This window comes from Hyla sarda, chromosome 4, assembly GCF_029499605.1.
Source record: "Hyla sarda isolate aHylSar1 chromosome 4, aHylSar1.hap1, whole genome shotgun sequence".
NCBI lineage: Eukaryota > Metazoa > Chordata > Amphibia > Anura > Hylidae > Hyla > Hyla sarda.
Window position 1 is genome coordinate 193,336,207 of NC_079192.1, and position 19,614 is coordinate 193,355,820.

Here is a 19,614-nt window from a genome sequence, read left to right on the forward strand (position 1 = left end):
TTCCTGTCCTCAACCGCTAAGACCCAGTAGACATGTTTTAGGGAGGCGAGCTAAGGTCACCCCATACACCGTCCACATGAGAGTGAGCACCTCCCTCCAATAAGTATCTAGGAGTGGGCAGTTCCATATCATATTCAGTAGATGTGCCTCCAACCTACCACACTGTGGGCACGTAGAATGAGGTCGCACCACAATTTTATGCAAGAACACTGGAATTTTATATACTCTGTGCAGGAGAAAAAGCTGGGACAGCATATTAGATTCAGACAGAGAGAGAGATAGGGATTAAGTGCCATTACGGTGGACTATTCCTCATCAGTCATATCACCAGCATCCCTCTCCCATTTACCACGAATAGTCAAGGGGAATTTATGATGATGAAAGCTCAACAGTTCTCCATACACCCATGATATGATTCCAGCCGACTCCCTTTCCGTGACCACAGAGTCCAAAACCCTATTAGAATGTATTTCTAACGAGAGGGACCTACTTTTGTTTCATAAACATAGCCGAGCTGTAAGTACTTATAAAAGGAAGAATGTGGAAGAGCAAATTCCTCCTTCAAGTCCTCAAAGGTCCTAACTACGCCCAAACTACACAGCCCCTTCCTCTCCCAAAAACTAGCCTCCATAAAAGAATATAAATCAGGCAAGCCAGGGTTACGCCAGAAAATACAACCAGGGATTGGGATGGGCCAAGCCCCTAGGAGACTTACCCCTTTGAAGAGTTTACAGTTTGATCCTAGCAGTGCCCATTCCCCCCCCCGGCTGTCTAAAAAGATGCTGAATGCGCTGAAAATGGGCTATCGTAATCCACACCGAGCATCAAGACCATTTTGGCAAGGTTTGTTCTACCAAACAATGAGATGGGAAGCTTACACCAATCTGCCAGGTTACGAAGAACAAAGTCATGCAGAGACAGAGTAATATGAATATCCAGATATTTAGGGCTGCAGCTAACGATTATTTTAATAATAATTTGATTAATCGGGAAAAATGTCAAAATGGCAAAATAAGGGGTCCAGCTGATTCTACTTGAAGAATTATGTACAATGGCCATATTAAAAGTATTCTAGCATGTGATATGACCAAACAACAGCAATTATTATTATTATTTTTTTTTTAAGTTAATGCCAGTTGCTATAAGGGTCATTATTAATAATCCTGTACAGAAACCAGTGTAAATTTGATACTGCCGCATGGGTAACTGTCTGAACTATTAAAATAAAATGTTAATGATTTACTAACATTTAATTTTAATAGTTCAGACAATTAGCCATGCGGCAGTATCGGATATGTAAAAAAAAAAAAATGTAAATTTTTTTTTAATTTTTGTATAGCAATAGGAAAAGGTGGAGCTAATGTTTATTGGGGGCGGTTTATTTACATTTAATTTGTTTTTACTTTACACTTTTTCTATAGCACTCCTATACACATGGGGTAGTTGCAGACTGCAGAGCATTGCACCCAACCCATGTCTGTAGTACAGACACTAGGATGCAATGCTCTCCCCCCCTCCCCCCCCCATGCGTATAGCAGTGTATATGTACTACATACACACTGTTTTACCCATGGAGGTATGTGCAGAGCATTGCACCCTAGTGTCTGTACTACAGACACAAGGGTGGAATGCTCTGCACAAACCCCCACGGGTAAAGCGGTGTGCACTGCTTACCGATATACACATAGGGATATATGCAGAGCGTTGCACCCTTGTGTCTGTAGTATAGACACAAGGGTGCAATGCTCTGCACATACCCCCATGTGTATAGTAGTGTAAGTGTGTACTACATGCACACTGCTATACACATGGTAGTATGTGGTAGTATGTGCAGAGCATTGCATCCTAGTGTCTGTAGATGACACTAGGGTGCAATGCTCTGCAGATACCCCCCATATGTGTCAATAAGCAATGCGACAGTAACAGGGGCAGGGCACAATAAACTGCAGGAAACTACCGGCGGCAGTAGTACGAAGTCCTCCACGGCAGGCTGAGGCTCCATAAGTGTAGAGCGTCCACAAGCGGCGGGTGAGGGGAGGAGTTCAGAGAAGCAGCCGCACATGTGATTGGTGAGCAGTGGGTAGCGGAGGCTGGAACAGGGACTAGACTAACTTAACAGAGGCTGCGGCGGTGCAGACTAGCGTCTGAACGCACGACCGCAGCAGTGTTGTCACAGTCGGAACAGGGACAACAAATCGGCCGATTATTCGATTACTGGATTCGTCGACAACGAATCCAGTTATCGAATTTTATCGATAATGTTGATTAATCGTTGCAGCCCTACAGATATTTAAAACTAGTCACCACCTGAAGTCTAGAAGCAGCAATCTGAAGGAATACCAGGCAGAGGGTCAAGAGGCATCAGTACAGATTTGTCCCAATTAATTAACAGACCAGAGTATGACCCAAAATCAGATATAAGGGACATGACAGGAGCTAAGAAAGGAGCTGTATCCCAAAAACAGCAGCATGTCACCCGCATATAGCGCTACCCGCTCCTCAATGGACAGATATCGAAATCCCAACACATTAGCAGAAGACCTAATTAAGCAGGCCAGAGTCTCAATAGCCAAAGCAGAGAGCAGATGCGACAGGGGACACCCCTGCTGCGTGTTCCGCTGCAGCCAATAGGACAAAAGTCTAGCAATAGGGTCCAGGTACAGCAATTGAACATATGAGAGAGCCCGAGGTCCAAACCCCATAGATCTCATCACCCGCCACAAGTAGTTCCATTCAACGCTTCCAAAGGCCTTGGAGGCATCCAATGAAACCAGTGACCTAGCACCACCCCCCTCCTGTGTCATCTGCAAGTTAAGGAAAACCCTACAAATATTATCTACCATGGATTTGCCGGGCATAAATCCAGTCTGGTCCCCATGAACTAATGACAGGACAACCTTAGAAAGTCTGTTAGCGAGTACCCGAGCCAGCAGCTTCACATCTACACATAGGGGAGAAATAGAAATAGGTCCTTACCAGGTTTAGGAAGGAGAACAACAATCGCTTCCATCATGGAACAGGGCAAAGCACCCACCTCCACCGCTTCCTCGAATACCCGCAGTAGTTGTGGCAAGAGCACTCCCTCAAATTGTTTATACACCTCACTTGGCAAACCATCAGGGCCCGGGGACCTCTCATTAGCAGCATCTTTCAAAGCCAGTTCAAATTCCTCCAGTGAGATAGGCAAGTCCAGCTCGCCCCTCTGCTGAGGAGAAAAAGAAGGCAGAGACGCCCGACCCACATAATCATCCAAGTCCACCTTGGAACAAGCAGTCTTTGAGGAATATGCATCTTTATAAAAATCCCCTTACCTGCAGAATGTCCCTATCATCCGTAACCTCGCCCCTATCATCCCTCAAACAACCAATATACGTGACCCCTTGCTGAGCATGAGCAATAGAGGCCAACAGTTTTCCCGTCCCCTCACCACACTCAAAGTACCACTGTTTAATTAAAAAACGCTCGTGCTTCGCAGCCTCCTCCAAATAAGACCGTATAAGCAGTGTGGGCTTGCAACCAGTTCTCCTGAGATACAGGGGAAGGGGATGAAATATAACCAGCCTCGGCCCTAACAACCGCAACCTGTCTCCTTTCTCTCTAGTAAAGGACTTAATAGTACTAATGTTCCGAATAAAGAGGCCAGGGAGGAACACCTTGAGGGAGTCCCAAACTATGGAGATCGAAGCCGACCCAGAGTTAAGAGTTATAAAGTTCTTAACCCCTTAACGACCACGGTCGTAAATGTACGTCCTGGTTTGGCGGTACTTTGCGCACCAGGACATTCATTTACGTCCTGTGTATGACCGCGAGCATCTAAGCAGTGTTCGCGTCATACACGGCAGGTTTCGGCTGCTATCAGCAGCCAGGGACCCACCGGTAATGGCCAACATCCGCGATTGCGCGGATGTCCACCGTTAACCCCTCAGATGCCGTGATCAGTACAGATCACGGCATCTGCGGCAATGCGCATGTTAAAATAGATTATCGGATCGCCCACAGCGCTGCCGCGGTGATCCGACCATCTGTAATGGTGGACGGAGGCCCCATCACCTCTGTCCGTCTCCCGGCATCTCCTGCTCTGGTCTGAGATCGAGCAGACCAGAGCAGAAGATAGCAGATAATACTGATCAGTGCTATGTCCTATGTATAGCACTGAATAGTATTAGCAATCAAATGATTGTTATAGGCAGGGCTGTGGAGTCGGAGTCGAGGAGTCTGATGAAATTTCGGGTACCTGGAGTAGGAGTCGGCAAACAATGCAACGACTCAGACTCCTACTAAATTATAATAAAAAATAAAACAAAAGCAAGTTTAAAATGTCCCAATTCACAAAAAGTGATAATTAATGACTTCTCTACTGTAAGAATAGTAAAAAGTAAGACCAATGCATGCAATGCCACGTAACCGCAAAACGAACACGTTAAGTGACCGTGAAGAAGCATGCTTTTCATGTGCTTTACTATATAGCACGCAACGCACAATTAGGAGCGGCAATACTTATACTTTCCATAGTGTTGTGTTCTGCTGTTACACGGAACCCATGGGTAACCTAGCCTCTCACTGATAAGGGATTAAGTAAATATGTTTTTTGCAGGACTAGAGACACTTGTATAAGTAAAGGGAATGGAGAGTCAATAGTTCAAGACTGAAGCTGTAAACCATTGGCTATAAAAACTTGTAAACTCGATTGTTAGCTTAAAGGGGTACTCCGCCCCTAGACATATTATCCCCAAATGGATAGGGGATAAGATGTCAGATCGCCTGGGTCCCGCTGCTGGGGACCCCCGGGATCGCCGCTGTGGCACTGCGCTATCATTACTGCACAGAGCGAGTTCGCTCTGTGCGTAATGACGGGCGATACAGGGGCTGGAGAATTGTTATGTCACGGCTCCGCCCCTTGTGACGTCAAGGTCCGCCCCTGAATACAAGTCTATGGGAGGGGGCGTGGCGGTCGTCATGCCCCCTGCCATAGACTTGCTTTAGGGGGGGGGGCGTGATGTCACAAGGGGCGGGGCCATGACGTCACGCTGCTCCGTCCCCTGTATCGCCCGTCATTACGTACAGAGCGAACTCGCTCTGTGTAGTAATGAAAGCGCGGTGCCGCAGAAGCGATCCCGGGGGTCCCCAGCAGCGGGACCCTGGCGATCTGACATCTTCTCCCCTATCCTTTGGATAGGGTATAAGATGTCTAGGGGTGGAGTACTATGACTATGGGATTCTACTAGGAAAATCATGTTTTATAATAAATGCCCCTTCCTCAATTCTCCCACTGCCCTATCTTCAGCAGCAGATCAGCACACAAACTGTTCAATACAAAAGACTGTTGGCTTCCCAGCCAGTAGTCCTGTGGTAATGACATGTATGTTGCATTTCTTTCCTTCAAGGAATGTATAAAATACATTTGCATATTAATACAGAGGAGTCGGAGTCGGAAGTACCAAAAACTCTGGAGTCGGAACATTTATCTACCGACTCCACAGCCCTGGTTATAGATAGTCCCCTATGTGAACATTAAAAGTGTAAAAAAAAAGTTGAAAAATGTAAAAATAACAAGTAAAAAAAAAAAAAAAAAAAAAAAATCCCATTTTACCCATTTTACCCCCACAAAGCGTAATTTTTTTTTTTTTTTTTTATAAACATATTTGGTTTAACTGCATGTGTAAATGTCCGAACTATCAAAATATAATGATAATGATCCCGTACGGTGAAGGGCATAAATGTAAAAATTAAAAGAAAAAAAGTCCAAAAATGAATAAAAATTATCTAAAAGTTTTATATATGCAAATGTGGTATCGATAAAAAAGTACAGATGACGGTGCAAAAAATTAGCCCTCATACCGCCCTATATACGGAAAAATGAACAAGTTATAGGTGGTCAAAATAGGGAGATTTTAGATTACTGATTTTGTACAAAAAGTTTTAGATTTTTTTTAAGCGGTACAAAAATATAAAAGTATCTAGCCGTGGGTATCATTTTAATCGTATTGATCCACAGAATAAAGAACACATGTCATTCTTACCGTAAATTGTACAGTGTGAAAACGAAACCCTCGATAATTTGCAAAATTGTGGTTTTCATTTAAATTTCCTCCCTACAAAAATATTTTTTGGGGTTCACCGTACTTTTTATGGTAAAAGGAGAGGTTTCATTACAAAGTAAAATAGGTAACGCAAAAAACAAGCCCTTATATGGGTCTGTAGATGGAAATATAAAATGTATGGATTTTCGTAGGAGAGGAGGAAAAAACGAAAACGCTAAAATGAAATTGGCCTGGTCCTTAAGGTGAAAATGGGCTTGGTCCTACACCAACAATCTCTGCCGTAGTCAGCAATTGCAGCCAGAGCGGGTTCAACCTCCACAACGGGCAACCCCCCAACGTCCCAATGTACCTGCAATTTTAGGCAGATAGTGGTTGGATTACGATAACGCCACAGATCCATCAAATTAACCTCACCCAACATTCTAGCCAGGCCAGTAGGCCTAGAGGGGGGGGGTGGAGCCCGAGTTCCCCAAAATCTATCCATAGAAGCATCCAATACCTGATTAAAGTGTATACCCAACAATGATAAGTAATTGGTGAGACACTTCACAAACCAGGCATATAAGCCACCCATCATGATCTACAACAGAGGAGACCTCCTTAAAAGGAATAGGTTTGTGAACAAGAACACTAACTCCCTGAGCATGAGAGGAGTACATAGAATGATAAAGAATAGCCGACCCATGCTCTTTGAAGGACCCCATTGTTATCGGATGTCAAATGGGTTTCAGTTAGACATAGTACAGCAGGTTGGAACTGCCTCACCGAGTTAAATATGGCATAGCGTTTAGTAGCCTCCCCATGCCAACGCACATTCCAGCCAATAACATTAACTATTGCCATCAGACAGGGAAGAGTATGGATGAACACAAGGGACCACAAGGGCCCAGAGGAGACCAGCAAACACACTCACAGGCAAGAAGAGTAAAGTAGCAAGCTGGACAGGAGGGAGAGACAGAAAACAAACAAGACAAACACCCTAAAACAAGAAACAAAAAATGACAACCACACAAAACACCACGGCATGTGGCACCAGGGGGCGCCACTACATTCACGCCAGTCGACATCATGCTCTAAACTGCATAGGAACATTCGTACCACCGCACAGAAAAGAAATCGAAATGTAGTCAGAGTAAGAACGTACAGCAAGAACGCAGGTAACCAATCACACCAATCTAGCAGGTAAAGCATACAGTCCCGCAGTGAAACAGTAAATAATACATCCCTCAATCAAAAACAAGCAGAAGAAATAACCCCCAAAAAACAGCATCAATAACCCTCCACCCCCCACATCTTAAAGAAGAACTATGTCAGTACCCAGAGCAAAAATGTAAAACAATGGTATACAGTATAGAACTATACATATGAAAAATGTGCCTGGCAACAGTAGACAAATGAACAATAGTCCACCGGGTAAGAGACAACAGAGACTAAACAGGGCAGTTCAGTCTGGGGCAGGACCCGGAGAGCCCCTGCGGGCCCTCTGGCATGGCTGGGACTCATGAGCATCTAGCCAGCGGATGGCTGGGTCCACCCCATCAAAGAAATGTGTGGTACCCATAGCCACCACATGGAATCTAGCCGGGTACAGCATAGAATACTGGACTTCAAGGGAGCAATAGTCTCTTGACATCAATGAAAGAGGCACGTTTCTTCTGCACCTCCGCAGAGAAGTCAGGGAAAAAGGAAATGACATGACTATCTACCTTGATGATAATGTAGAAGCTTCACAAGCATGGACCAGGGCGGGCCCCCTGGCGGGAATGGTCTGGTAGGGACTCTATGGGCACGCTCCACGGCAAAGAGAAGGGTCAAGTTTTCAGTCCCAAAAACATCTTTCAACCAGGATTTCATATATTCCGTGGGTTGCCACCTTTCACACTCCTCCAGGAGTCCCACAACCAAGACATTATTTCTGCGTAACCTGTTTTCCAGGTCGTCAGCCTTAGCTTTTAAGAAGGCAATGTTTGACCATGTCTCGTGGAGTCTAGCACCACGGGGACAACCGCATCCTCCACATCATTTATCCTGCCCTCAGTCGCAGAGGTACGATCTGTGACTTTCTGTAGATAAGTGGTTCTTAACCTGGGTTCGATCGAACCCCAGGGGTTCGGTGAGTCAGTCTCGGGGGTTCGGTGGGGGAGGCCCGCCGGGTGTTTTTGCCTCGGCACTTGTCTGTGTTCCGAAAGATGCTTTCGGAACACAGGGACGTCTCTGTTAAGTCCCTTTAAAAACTCAGGGACCGCCGGGAACTAGCGCACGCAAGGATGTCACTCACGTCCCATGCGTGCGCCCATGGCAACGGACCACAGAGGAGCGGAGAAGAAGCAAGAAGGACCTGCGCTGGCAGTTGGTAAGTGTTTACCAGTGGCTCGTCAGCTTCGGTGTTCCAACCAGTGATCCTCCGGTCCTGCTATGGCCGGACCCGAGGAGCAGTGGTCGGAACACTGAAGTGGGGCAGTACACAGGCATACAGCCTCCAGCCATACTGTATGGCTGGAGGCTGTATGTCTGTGGGGGAACATACTGCACCTAATGTGGGGGAACATACTGCCTGCCTAATGTGGGGGGAACATACTGCCTGCCTAATGTGGGGGAACATACTGCCTGCCTAATGTGGGGGCACATACTGCCTGCCTAATGTGGGGGGCACATACTGCCTGCCTAATGTGGGGGGCACATACTGCCTGCCTAATGTGGGGGGCACATACTGCCTGCCTAATGTGGGGGGCACATACTGCCTGCCTAATGTGGGGGGCACATACTGCCTGCCTAATGTGGGGAGCACATACTGCCTGCCTAATGTGGGGGGCACATACTGCCTGCCTAATGTGGGGGGTGGGGGACATACTGCCTGCCTAATGTGGGGGGGGACATACTGCCTGCCTAATGTGGGGGGGGGACATACTGCCTGCCTAATGTGGGGGGGGACATACTGCCTGCCTAATGTGGGGGGGACATACTGCCTGCCTAATGTGGGGGGGACATACTGCCTGCCTAATGTGGGGGGGACATACTGCCTGCCTAATGTGGGGGAACACTGCCTTCCTAATGTGGGGGAACACTGCCTTCCTAATGTGGGGGAACACTGCCTGCCTAATCTGGGGGGAACACTGCCTGCCTAATGTGGGGGGGAACACTGCCTGCCTAATGTGGGGGAACACTGCCATTGTTGCAAAAATGACATGAGAGTGGCACTTGCCAAGGTAAAGCCGTACATTTCTGAACTGGTCTCTGAAAGACAACAGCAGAAGTCACACTGATTTGCAGTAAATATTCATTATATTTTTGTTTGTGTGTGTGAATCATGTTTTCATGGTTTTGTTCCTTGTTCTTAATGGTTTTGTTCATTTTGAGCACCTATGTATAACTATATACCTCCTATGTTTTGAATTTGAAAAAAATCACATTTTACTTTTCCAATTAAGAGGGGTTCGGTGAATGCGCATATGAAACTGGTGGGGTTCAGTCACTCCAACAAGGTTAAGAACCACTGCTGTAGATCATGCCAATTTAAGTGAAATGTCAGACTGCACATTCTCCACCTGAGTAGCGAGTTGAACAAGTCATGTTACACCTTTGTATTTCTCCAAAGACAGCAGGTTCAGCAGGACGCCTAGGTGAAGCAGCAGCCGCTGCAGCAGACATGACAGGTGGGGTACCAGGCAAGGAAACATGCGAGTCAGATACAGAGGCCTGCAAGAAAGCATCATAGTCCTCCAGAGGGTCCAGCAGAGCCTCAACATTAGTCAGGGTGAGAGGAGCTCCCCTGTGGTCAGGAGAATCCGGCGAAGGAGACCGCAAGCGTATTTCTCTAGTTTAGCCGCCACCTCTTGTTGTAGCGCTATTTTATTACTCAGATTGGCAGACAGGCTGGTCCCCTGTTGTGAGGAGCCAGCTAAGTCCTTGTTCTTCTTCCACTTATTAGCACCCATTGGTTGTAATAGCAAATGGCACAGCAGGAGATGATGTAGGAGGCGCCAAATACAGGCCTGAAAGCAGAATACCAAAACAGTCCAGTAGTGGTGGTGGTGGGGGGGGGGGGGGATTAAGATGGAATCAGGCTCTGTGAGTGGAAACAAAACCCCCAGCAAGTATGCAGCAGTCCCCAAGCAGAAGAATAGCAGGCAGGGTCCAGACTGCAGGACACTTGGGGGGGGTTGGGTGGGTGAGGGCGGGAAGCTGACAAGTCCCCAGATATGGGAGGGGAAGCAGAAGCAGGGGGTCTTCAAATGTGTATGGCAATGTCCTGTATATCAATAGCACCCCACCACTGGAGCAGGTACTCTGCCAGACAGAGCACCCTCTTCACCCCCAATAAAGCTCAAAATCTCCCCTCTATCCGGTTCTCCACACAGCAGGCTCCCCCAGAGGATAGACACACAGTTCAGCTTCGTCCAGGCATTGCCCAGAGACCACAAGATGGCGGCTGACACTGCAGCTGCAGCGCAGCCTCACCTACCCTCCACTCCCCTACACAGCAGCTCCCACCAGCAGCATCAAAAGCAACGCAGGGGAGCCGGCCTCCGCTCCCTCCAGAAGCGGCAACAGACCTGGTGGCAGCAGGGAATCACAGCAGGGCCCGAGCACCAGCAGCCCCCAATGACGGGCAGGCGGGCTGAGAAGGCCGCAGCAGCTAGGACCGATCCCGACACTGCTCTCAGCGGAGCTCCAGGTAAGTGAAAGGACCGCAGCAGGTCTATCTGGCAGTGGAGGGGATCCCAGCAGCAGCAGAGCCCCAAGGAAGGCAGGAGGCTGCACTCCGACCCAGGCAGGGGCGTTCGATCAGGCGGCCAGGCAGTAGGCCAGTCCGGGGCTTCAGGGCCCTCCTTTCACGAGGTCCGCGGCGCACTTCAAGGCACCTCCAAACTTTTCAAAAACAGAGCAGGGGGAATGTCACCCCAAAGGAGCAGGATGGAGAGGGATTAGCCAGGATAATTGACAGGATGGTTGGAACTCTGTAAAAGCACATCTGCTCAGGCAGCCATGTAGACCACCAAGAATATCTGCTTTTAACTTTGCATTGCCCCTAGAATCATTCTCACTGGGATCATAGTAGGCTTATTGTAGTTGCCAGGGAAGGCGGAATCACATCTGCTCATTTTTCACCTCGGAGTCTTTCTTTGCTTTTAAAATAGATAGGTAATAAGCATTACCCCACCAATCACCCACACTAAACCCAATACACAGGGTTATAGTGTGGGTGACCAGGAGTGCAAAGAGGGGTCACTTACCAAATTCCATCCAGTGGCTCCTGTGATATTGCCCAACGAAAGTCCCGTTCTCAATTCAGTTACTTGCACGCAGGAGACGGGCCACCGATGGCTGTCCGACCCATGCTTCTTTCTGCCTCCTGAAACAATCTGCCTCTATTAGTATATTCAAATTCTGCACTGTGCTCTGAGGCAGGAGCGCAAGCGCAGTTAGTTTACAAACAGCTCTCACGTCCTGGTGACGTGAGAGCTCTTCTTGCCAGAGCGCTCAGCTACTGTGCCAGAGCGCATGCGCTCCGGCCTCGGAGCGCAGCGCTTACGTGACATGTGACTCACGTCACTAGGATGTGAGAGCTGTTTGGTAACTAACTGCGCTTGCGCTCCTACCTCCGAGTGCAGCGCAGATTTTGAATATACTAATAGAGGCAGATTGTTTCAGGAGGCAGAAAGAAGCAAGGGGCCCGACAGCCATAGGGGCCCCGCCTCCTGCGCGCAGGTAACCAAATTGAGAACGGGACATTTGTCGGGCAATATCACAGGAGTCCCTGGATGGAATTTGTTAAGTGACCCCTCTTTGCACTCCTGATCACCCACACTATAACCCTGTGTATTGGGTTTAGTGTGGGTGATCAGGGTGACAGTTTTCCTTTAAAGGGGATGCAGCGTGCCTGAGTGCCCCAGCTTCTACAATGTTTGCTTTGCCTCAGTATCTGCCAAACCCATACTTTTAGTAGTGGAGGAGGAAAGTATTGCAGCGCTGTAATGAATGGGGCAACGATGCAGTACCTTGCACCACCGCTCCCAAATGTATGGGGATTGCAGGTACTGAGCGCATCTAGAAAATAAAGAGGCTGCAGCATTCACACGACTGTCACAGCTGATTGGTGGAGGTACCAGTCGCCAGACCCATACTAGTCTTATATTGATAACCTATCCAGAAGATAGGTAATTTATTTTAAAAGCAAAGATAATTTCTTTGTGATATTTATTTTCACCTTTTAGAACTGACACCCTATAACAATATGCATATGTATGAACTTCATATTATCAATTTCCTTACAGATAAGCACTTTGTATGACTTTATATGAACAGCCTCATATGATCAATGCTGTAATAAAACATATTAGTGGATCATGGTTCTTACCAGCATGTCTGTGGCATTCAAGTAGTGTTTACTAGCCATACACTGTTCCAGTTTCTGGGGCACTTGCTTGATGTTCTCAATTTCATCCAATAGGTTCAACACATGTTTGTGTTCTATTCCCTCAATCCACAACTTTCTCAGCTCATCACGCTTGCAATGAAGAAGCATCTTACAGGACAAAAGGTTTTCTTTAACCTAGCATGAAAATAATTATATTTTAGTATTTTTTAGTTTTTGCCTATATTGAATGTTAACAGTATAATGCCTATTATAATTTTGGAACCTAGCAGACATTTTAGCCAATTACTTCTATAAGACAAGACATGTTCAGTTATAAATAATATGGGACCAAAGATTCATATATTTCCTGTCTCTGGGACATTTCTGACTAATAATACAAAACATCAATATGATTTCTAAGCTTCTTACATATTAGTCTCTGGTTAACAATGGTGATGCATAACCTTCTGCAATGCATATTTCTAATGTAAAAATGTAATAAATTATTTCTATGTGTCGATATAACAGGTTTGCAGCAGACTTTCTTGGGACACAAACACAGAATTAGCTTTATGATCAAAAGTATGAACATTGCTTTTCATGACGAAAACCAATAAAATAAAGGCACTTTCCCTTAGGGTATGTTCAGATGTTGCAGACAAATTACAGTTTAATACAACTGCACAAGGTTTTCAAAACATCATCCACATATACTGGAAAATCTGTGCAGCATTCAGGGCATGCTGCAGTTTTTGATGTAATCTTTTGTATCTACATTAGGATGAAGACTATAATAGCACAATAACTACAACATTTCTTCATTGAATTTCCTTACTAAATTTAGTGAGGAAATTCTGCAGTGTATATGGACCCTAAGGGCTTGTTCACACTGTGGGCTGTGTCCGATGGCAGAAGGCAGATATCATTAGCATCGTATGGGTGCCATTTCATCAACGGCAATGCAGTCTGTCAGAATTTCACCCAAGGAATAAACATTCATTTTCGGGCGGACGTCCATTCTGCAGAGTGCAGTAAGCAGCAGAATCCCATTGAAAACAATGGGACTTGTGGAAATGGCAAGCGGAATTCCGTCTGTGTAATGTCCGCAGTGTGAATAAGCCCTAAGAGGTATTGAATATCCCTGAAGGACAGACACAAGATATCTAGAAAATCAACTGCATGTAGATGTCAGTGGCGGCTGACCTGCTTGATTTTATTGCGGGAGTTGGTAATGCGTTCAGTTATGTTCTGGTAAGTGCGTATGGCAGTAGTAAGCTCCGTAAAGTGCTGCTCAATCTTCTTATCCAGGTCTTTATCACAGCTCTCATAAGCCGCCTTCCAAACGTCCTCTCTCGGTCTCTCTGTCCTCCACATCATCACTGGTTGAAAGGGTCCTGGAACAAAAAGAAGTCATGTTGGGGTTTGTAAGAGACGATGCAGGTAATTTTCTAGGTCATAATTAACACAGTTTTTATGAACATGATCAGTTTTTATCAATGCTTACACCAGAAGGCAGCATTTCCACTTTTTTGTTTTACACCAGAAAGCTGTATTTTTTAATTTTTTATAAACTGCCACTGCCGATCTTGAGTAAAACCCAGAAGTGTATATAAAGATAACAGGAGATATAATGAAGGACAGCTTCTCCTTTTTCATGGATACACCTCTGACTTTGGTTCTATAACTGCAGTGGTAGTTCCCTCCCCCCCCCCCCCCCCACCCCCCCCCCCCCACCCCCCCCCCCCCCCCCCCCCCCCCCCCAAAAAAAATGGAGCAACGCCCTAAAATTTTGCACAAAACACAGGAAAAGTCACACATTTTTTAAGCAAAATGAAGCCATGGCAAAAACATGGAAGTTTTGATTTTTAACACCAGAAAACTGCCATTCAAGCCTTACTAAATTTCCCAATAGTGCTCACATGTAGGTCAGACAATCTAATGTGTATGGCAAAGCATCTAATCATATGTTTGGGCACTGCCTTTATGTATATGGGCTATGACGGTACAAAACACTTTTCAGGAATATTTTTATAAATGCATACACAATTTTTCTTAATTATCAATTTTATTCTGCATTTATTGGTGAAGCAGAGATGTAACTAGAACTCATATAGCAGCAATCCAGGGATGAACAGCACATAGTATATCTAGAGAAAAACTTTCTTTACCAGGTGAAAAGAACTAAGTGAGGAATTTATTAAGACCAGCGTTTCATATACCAGTCTTCAGTAAACCCCCCGTACAATCACACTGGATATATGAAGAGGTGCAGGACCCCTGATAAATCTAAGCATATATGAGGCTGTCCTGAGAACAGGCATAGATTTCAACTATAATGTATGCCTGCTAGTAGGAAATTTGGGATGGGTATAGGCATGCCCATTCTGGGCCAAGTCCCACTCACTTGGTGAGTGAGGCACAGATCAGCAATAGCTGTAAGCTTTTAGAAATACTAGAACTGATTAATTAAGAGGCTCCAGAGTCTTAATGAATCGGTTGTTACTGCACCTATCCAGTACACCACACATTAAAACCTAACCCCCCACGGAGCTGGTGTAGATTTTAGCTTCAATATACGTTTGCCTGCTGGTGTATATCGTAATAAATTACAGGTGGTAATGGTTGTTATGATGAGCCATAACTGGTGAAGCGCCATATAGTAAACAAGGTCCTTTTCCTATATGATAACTGCACTTCCATGGTATCTGATTGCACTTCACCAGTCATTTATTACCACTGTTACAGGGCCTGTGCAGAGGTCCGGGGTTGGCCTTTTTGGGAGGAGTGCCCCAGTTATATGCCATACAGTGAGGTTGAGGTGAGTATTCGGTATTTTCTTTTTTGCATACACTAGGGACTTGTAAGGGAGTGTAGGAACAGACTAACATTGGTTAACCTGAGCAATTTTATTTGCGGCAATTGTTCTATACAACTTTTCCAAGAGTCACAGTATATATTGTTTTGTAAATCTGCATATGTACTGTTTTTTTGTATCATCTGTGTATGTGGCATCTGTTTTGTGGTTTAAGACAGGTGCGGTTACAGTGCATTTTTTCCATGCCACACAATTGCTGTTTTAATATGGCCATTTAAGTCCCATCTATTACTCTAAGAGTGGTATCGTTTTTTGGGGTTACATCATGCTATTTTTTTATGGTATCTTCATATTAATTATTACGTTTTATTGATAACTGAAGAAGTCTACACCCCAGTTTTTTAATGCTTTATTTTGGATTTAGGTGGGGTCCTGTTGAACTCCAACCATCTATTGGTTTCTGAGGTTCTATTGTGTTTTTTTTTTTAAGGAAACTTATTCTTGTAATTCTTTCATGCATAGTAATGCCAAATATTTATAAATTGTATATAAAGCCCAATATTGCCAGGAACCAAAACTCTTTTCAGCTTTTAATGTTTGTCCCTCCCTTAGCCTTAGTGTATGTAGGTTTTAGTGTATGTAGGTGTAGCCTTAGTGTATGTAGGTTTTCTGCAAGTGAATTATGTTGGTACATATTTATTTCAATGGGTCTGCAGCAAATCTGCTGGGGATCCTGTACAAATATGTAAGTGTGAATGTATCGCAAGACGCAGGCTCTGTACGCAGGTGATAATCATCCAGGTCCGTACAAGGAGATTGGGTCGGGAAATAAACAAAATTGGCAGACGGCTTTTATTTGAGTTTAATTTTTTTTCAAAATTTAATTTAACTTTTTTCTGTTACTATTTTATACTAGTTATTATATTCAATTTTTATTATGCCCACACAGGTTAGCAGGGAACACATTATTGAAAGCTAAGGGTTCCACCTCTGTAGATGCTTGTTACCAGTGAGAAAACACAGTCTGCAGCATTTCTGCATGCCTCTCAGCCCACTTGGCACAGGGAATCCCCATGATATCATTACTCATTCCAGAGATTCCCTAGAAACCACATGCGTAAGAACTGCTTGTTCATTCTGGAACACAGCAATGGATAAGAGATTATGGGATTATGGGAATATTGCTCAGGAACTGATTATTCCGATTCCCTGACAGGCTGTGAGTGTGCCAGTCCAATCCTGGCAATAGAACTCCACACAGGAGAGCTTGCATGGGGCCAACACAAGGGATGGAGGCATATTGGCAGCTGGGAAACAAAACCAGAATACCACAGGGCTCCACCCTCCCCTCTTATTTTTCCACAAGTTCCATATCTTAACATCCAGATCCCAAGCAAACCCTTCAGACTGTCAATCTGTGTGTTGAACTACTCAAATAATATTACTGAATATGGCTTGTTATGAAATTTATATTGCTTATTAAAAAGGTGCCCAATGAGACCATTAAAAAGGTATTGCCTGTGTTTTCAGTACACACAATTTACCAAGCCCCATTCTAGTGTCAGCACTTTATTTTAAGATGACTTTCACAAAAAATGCAAAAAAAAGGAAAGCTAACCCTAGGCTATTTACAGGTCCCCAAGTCAGAAAAAGACAATTTACTTATGGCGCCAAAGTCTTAAAATGTAAGTGTAAAAAAAAAAAAAAAATCAACATAATAACATGTAAAATTAAGAAAGCATACACTAGATTGTGAAACAAGTGACCCCAGGCCAGACTGTAGACAAACTGTTCCAGCTACCTACAGCATGTTATGTTTTATCCCCGTAACCACCCACAACTATCTTTTTGCAACGGGCAGTGCAGGTCCTATGTCTGTATCAAAATCTTTCATTGTGACTTCTTCCTCCAAGAACAATCTATTACTAACAGCTCATATTCTTATAGCAGTTCCCTGTTTTACAGTCAGGATTGGAAGAACTCTCAGCCCTGGCCAAATAACCATTTAATCGCCACAACTTAAAGGGGTATTCCAGGAAAAAACTATATATATATATATATATATATATATATATATATATATATATATATATATAGGCTTCCTATAACCATCAATAAGCTTCTCACACCTCTCAGCCGGAATGTTGGACCACTCTTCTTTTGAAAACTGCTCCAGGTCTCTCTTATTGGAAGGGGGCGCCTTTTCCCAACAGCAATTTTAAGATTTCTCCACAGGTGTTCAATGGGACTTAGATCTGGACTCATTGCTGGCCACTTCAGAACTCTCCAGCGCTTTGTTGCCATCCATTTCTGGGTGGTTTTTGACATATGTTTGGGGTCATTGTCCTGCTGGAAGACCCAAGATCTCCGGTGCAAACCCAGCTTTCTGACACTGGGCTGTACAGTGCGACCCAAAATCCACTGGTAATCCTCAGATTTCATGATGCCTTGCACACATTCAAGGCACCCAGAGGCTCTGGCTGGCTTCTTACATGACAGTGGGCTCAGACTATCACCGGCCGGGGGGGGACATCGTTGCGGCCGGTGATACGCCGACAGCCCTGCGGCGTCCCCGTCCCCAGGAAGTGGAAGGAGGTTAGCACTGCCGGACCGTGAGGCCTGTGCCGGACCAACGGGGGCACGTATGAAGGTATGTTAAAGTTTATTTTGTTTATTTTTGAGGCCCGGGCACGGGAATATATAAAAGTGTTGCACTACAGTTGTCCTTTAACACCCCACAGGTGTTTGACGAATTTTTATTTCATTTGGACGTGAAAATTAAAAATCAAATCTTTCATTTTCACAAGGGGTAATAGGAGAAAAAGCCCCCCAAAATGTGTAACACCCCCTCTTCTGAGGAAGGGAATACTCCATATGTGGATGTTAAGTGCTCTGTGGGTGCACTACAGGCGAAGGAGCTCCATTGGGCTTTTGGAGAGAGAATTTGGCTGGAATTGAAGGCCATGTGCATTTACAAAGCCCCCATGGTACCAGAACAGTGCCTCCCCCCCCCCCCCCATTTTGGAAACTACACCCCTCATGGAATGTAATAAAGGAAGCAGTGAGCATTTTCACACCACAGGTGTCAGATTTTTTGGTGGTCCATGAAAATGAAAAATTTCATTTTTCATTTGCACAGCCTACTGTTCCAAAGATCTGTCAAACGCCAGTGGGGTGTAAATGCTCATTGCACCCCTTATTCTGTGAGGGGTGTAGTTTCCGAAAATAGGGTCACATGTGGGGTGGGGTGGGGTGGGGGGGGTGCACTGTTCTGGCAGCATGGGGGATTTGTAAACGCACATGGCTCCCGACTTCTATTCTAACCAAATTCTCTAAAAGCCCAATGGTGCTCCATCTCCTGTAGTGCACCCGCAGAACACTTTATATACACACACATTTCCTTACTCAGAAGAAATGGTGTTACATGTTTTGGGGGTATTTTCTCTCCTATTAACCCTTGTGAAAATAAAAAAAATGGGGGTAACAAGCATTTTAGTGAAAAAATATATATTTTTCATTTTTATGTCCCACTTTAACAAAAGTTTGTCAAAATCCTGTAAGGTGTTATGGCTCACTATACCCCTTGTTACGTTCCTTGAGGGGTGTAGTTTCCCAAATAGTATGCCATGCGTTTTTTTTTTTTTGCTGTTCTGGCACCATGGGAGCTTTCTAAATGCGACATGGCCCCAAAAAACCATTTCAGCAAAATTCTCTCTCCAAAAGCCCATTGGCGCTCCTTCTGTTCTGAGACCTGTAGTGCGCCAGCAGAGCACTTTACGTCCACATATGGGGTATTTCCTTACTAGGGAGAAATTGGGCTTCAAATTTTGGAATCCATTTTCTCCTATTAGCCCATGTGAAAATGAAAAATTTGGAGTAAATCACATTTTTCATTTTCAGGTACAACTTCAATGCAAACCTGTCAAACACCTCTGAGGTGTTAAGGCTCACTATACCCCTTGTTATGTTCCTTGAGGGGTGTAGTTTCCCACATAGTGTGCTATGTGGAGTTTTTTTTGCTGTTCTGGCACCATGGAGGCTTCCTAAATGCAACATGCCCCCAAAAACCATGACAGCAAAATTCGCCCTCCAAAATCCCACAGTTGCTCTTTCCCTCTTGAGCCATGTTGAGAGCCTGCAGAGCACTTATGACAACATATGAGGTATGGCCATACTCTAGAGAAATTGGGTTACAAGTTTGGGGGGGGGGGGGGGGCTTTTTCTCCTTATACCCCTTGTAAAAATGGGGCTTCATGAACATGTTAGTGTAAAAAAAAAAAAATGGAGATTTTGATTTTCTGAATGTCATTTTGAATACTTTGAGGGGTGCAGTTTCTATAATGGGGTAATTTATGGGGTATTTCTCATAGAAATTCACTTCAGACTTAACTGGACCCTGA

The 19,614-nt window shown here is 44.9% G+C and overlaps 1 protein-coding gene across 1 annotated transcript in view; it reads right to left on the reverse strand.

Annotated features, from left to right (window-relative positions):
* Nucleotides 1–19,614, reverse strand: part of EXOC4 (exocyst complex component 4) — a 471,200-nt gene that overhangs the window by 436,648 nt on the left and 14,938 nt on the right. The window contains 3 exon segments of the mRNA XM_056573178.1: nucleotides 12,400–12,594; nucleotides 13,603–13,734; nucleotides 13,736–13,793. Coding sequence (XP_056429153.1) covers nucleotides 12,400–12,594; nucleotides 13,603–13,734; nucleotides 13,736–13,793 — 385 coding nt within the window.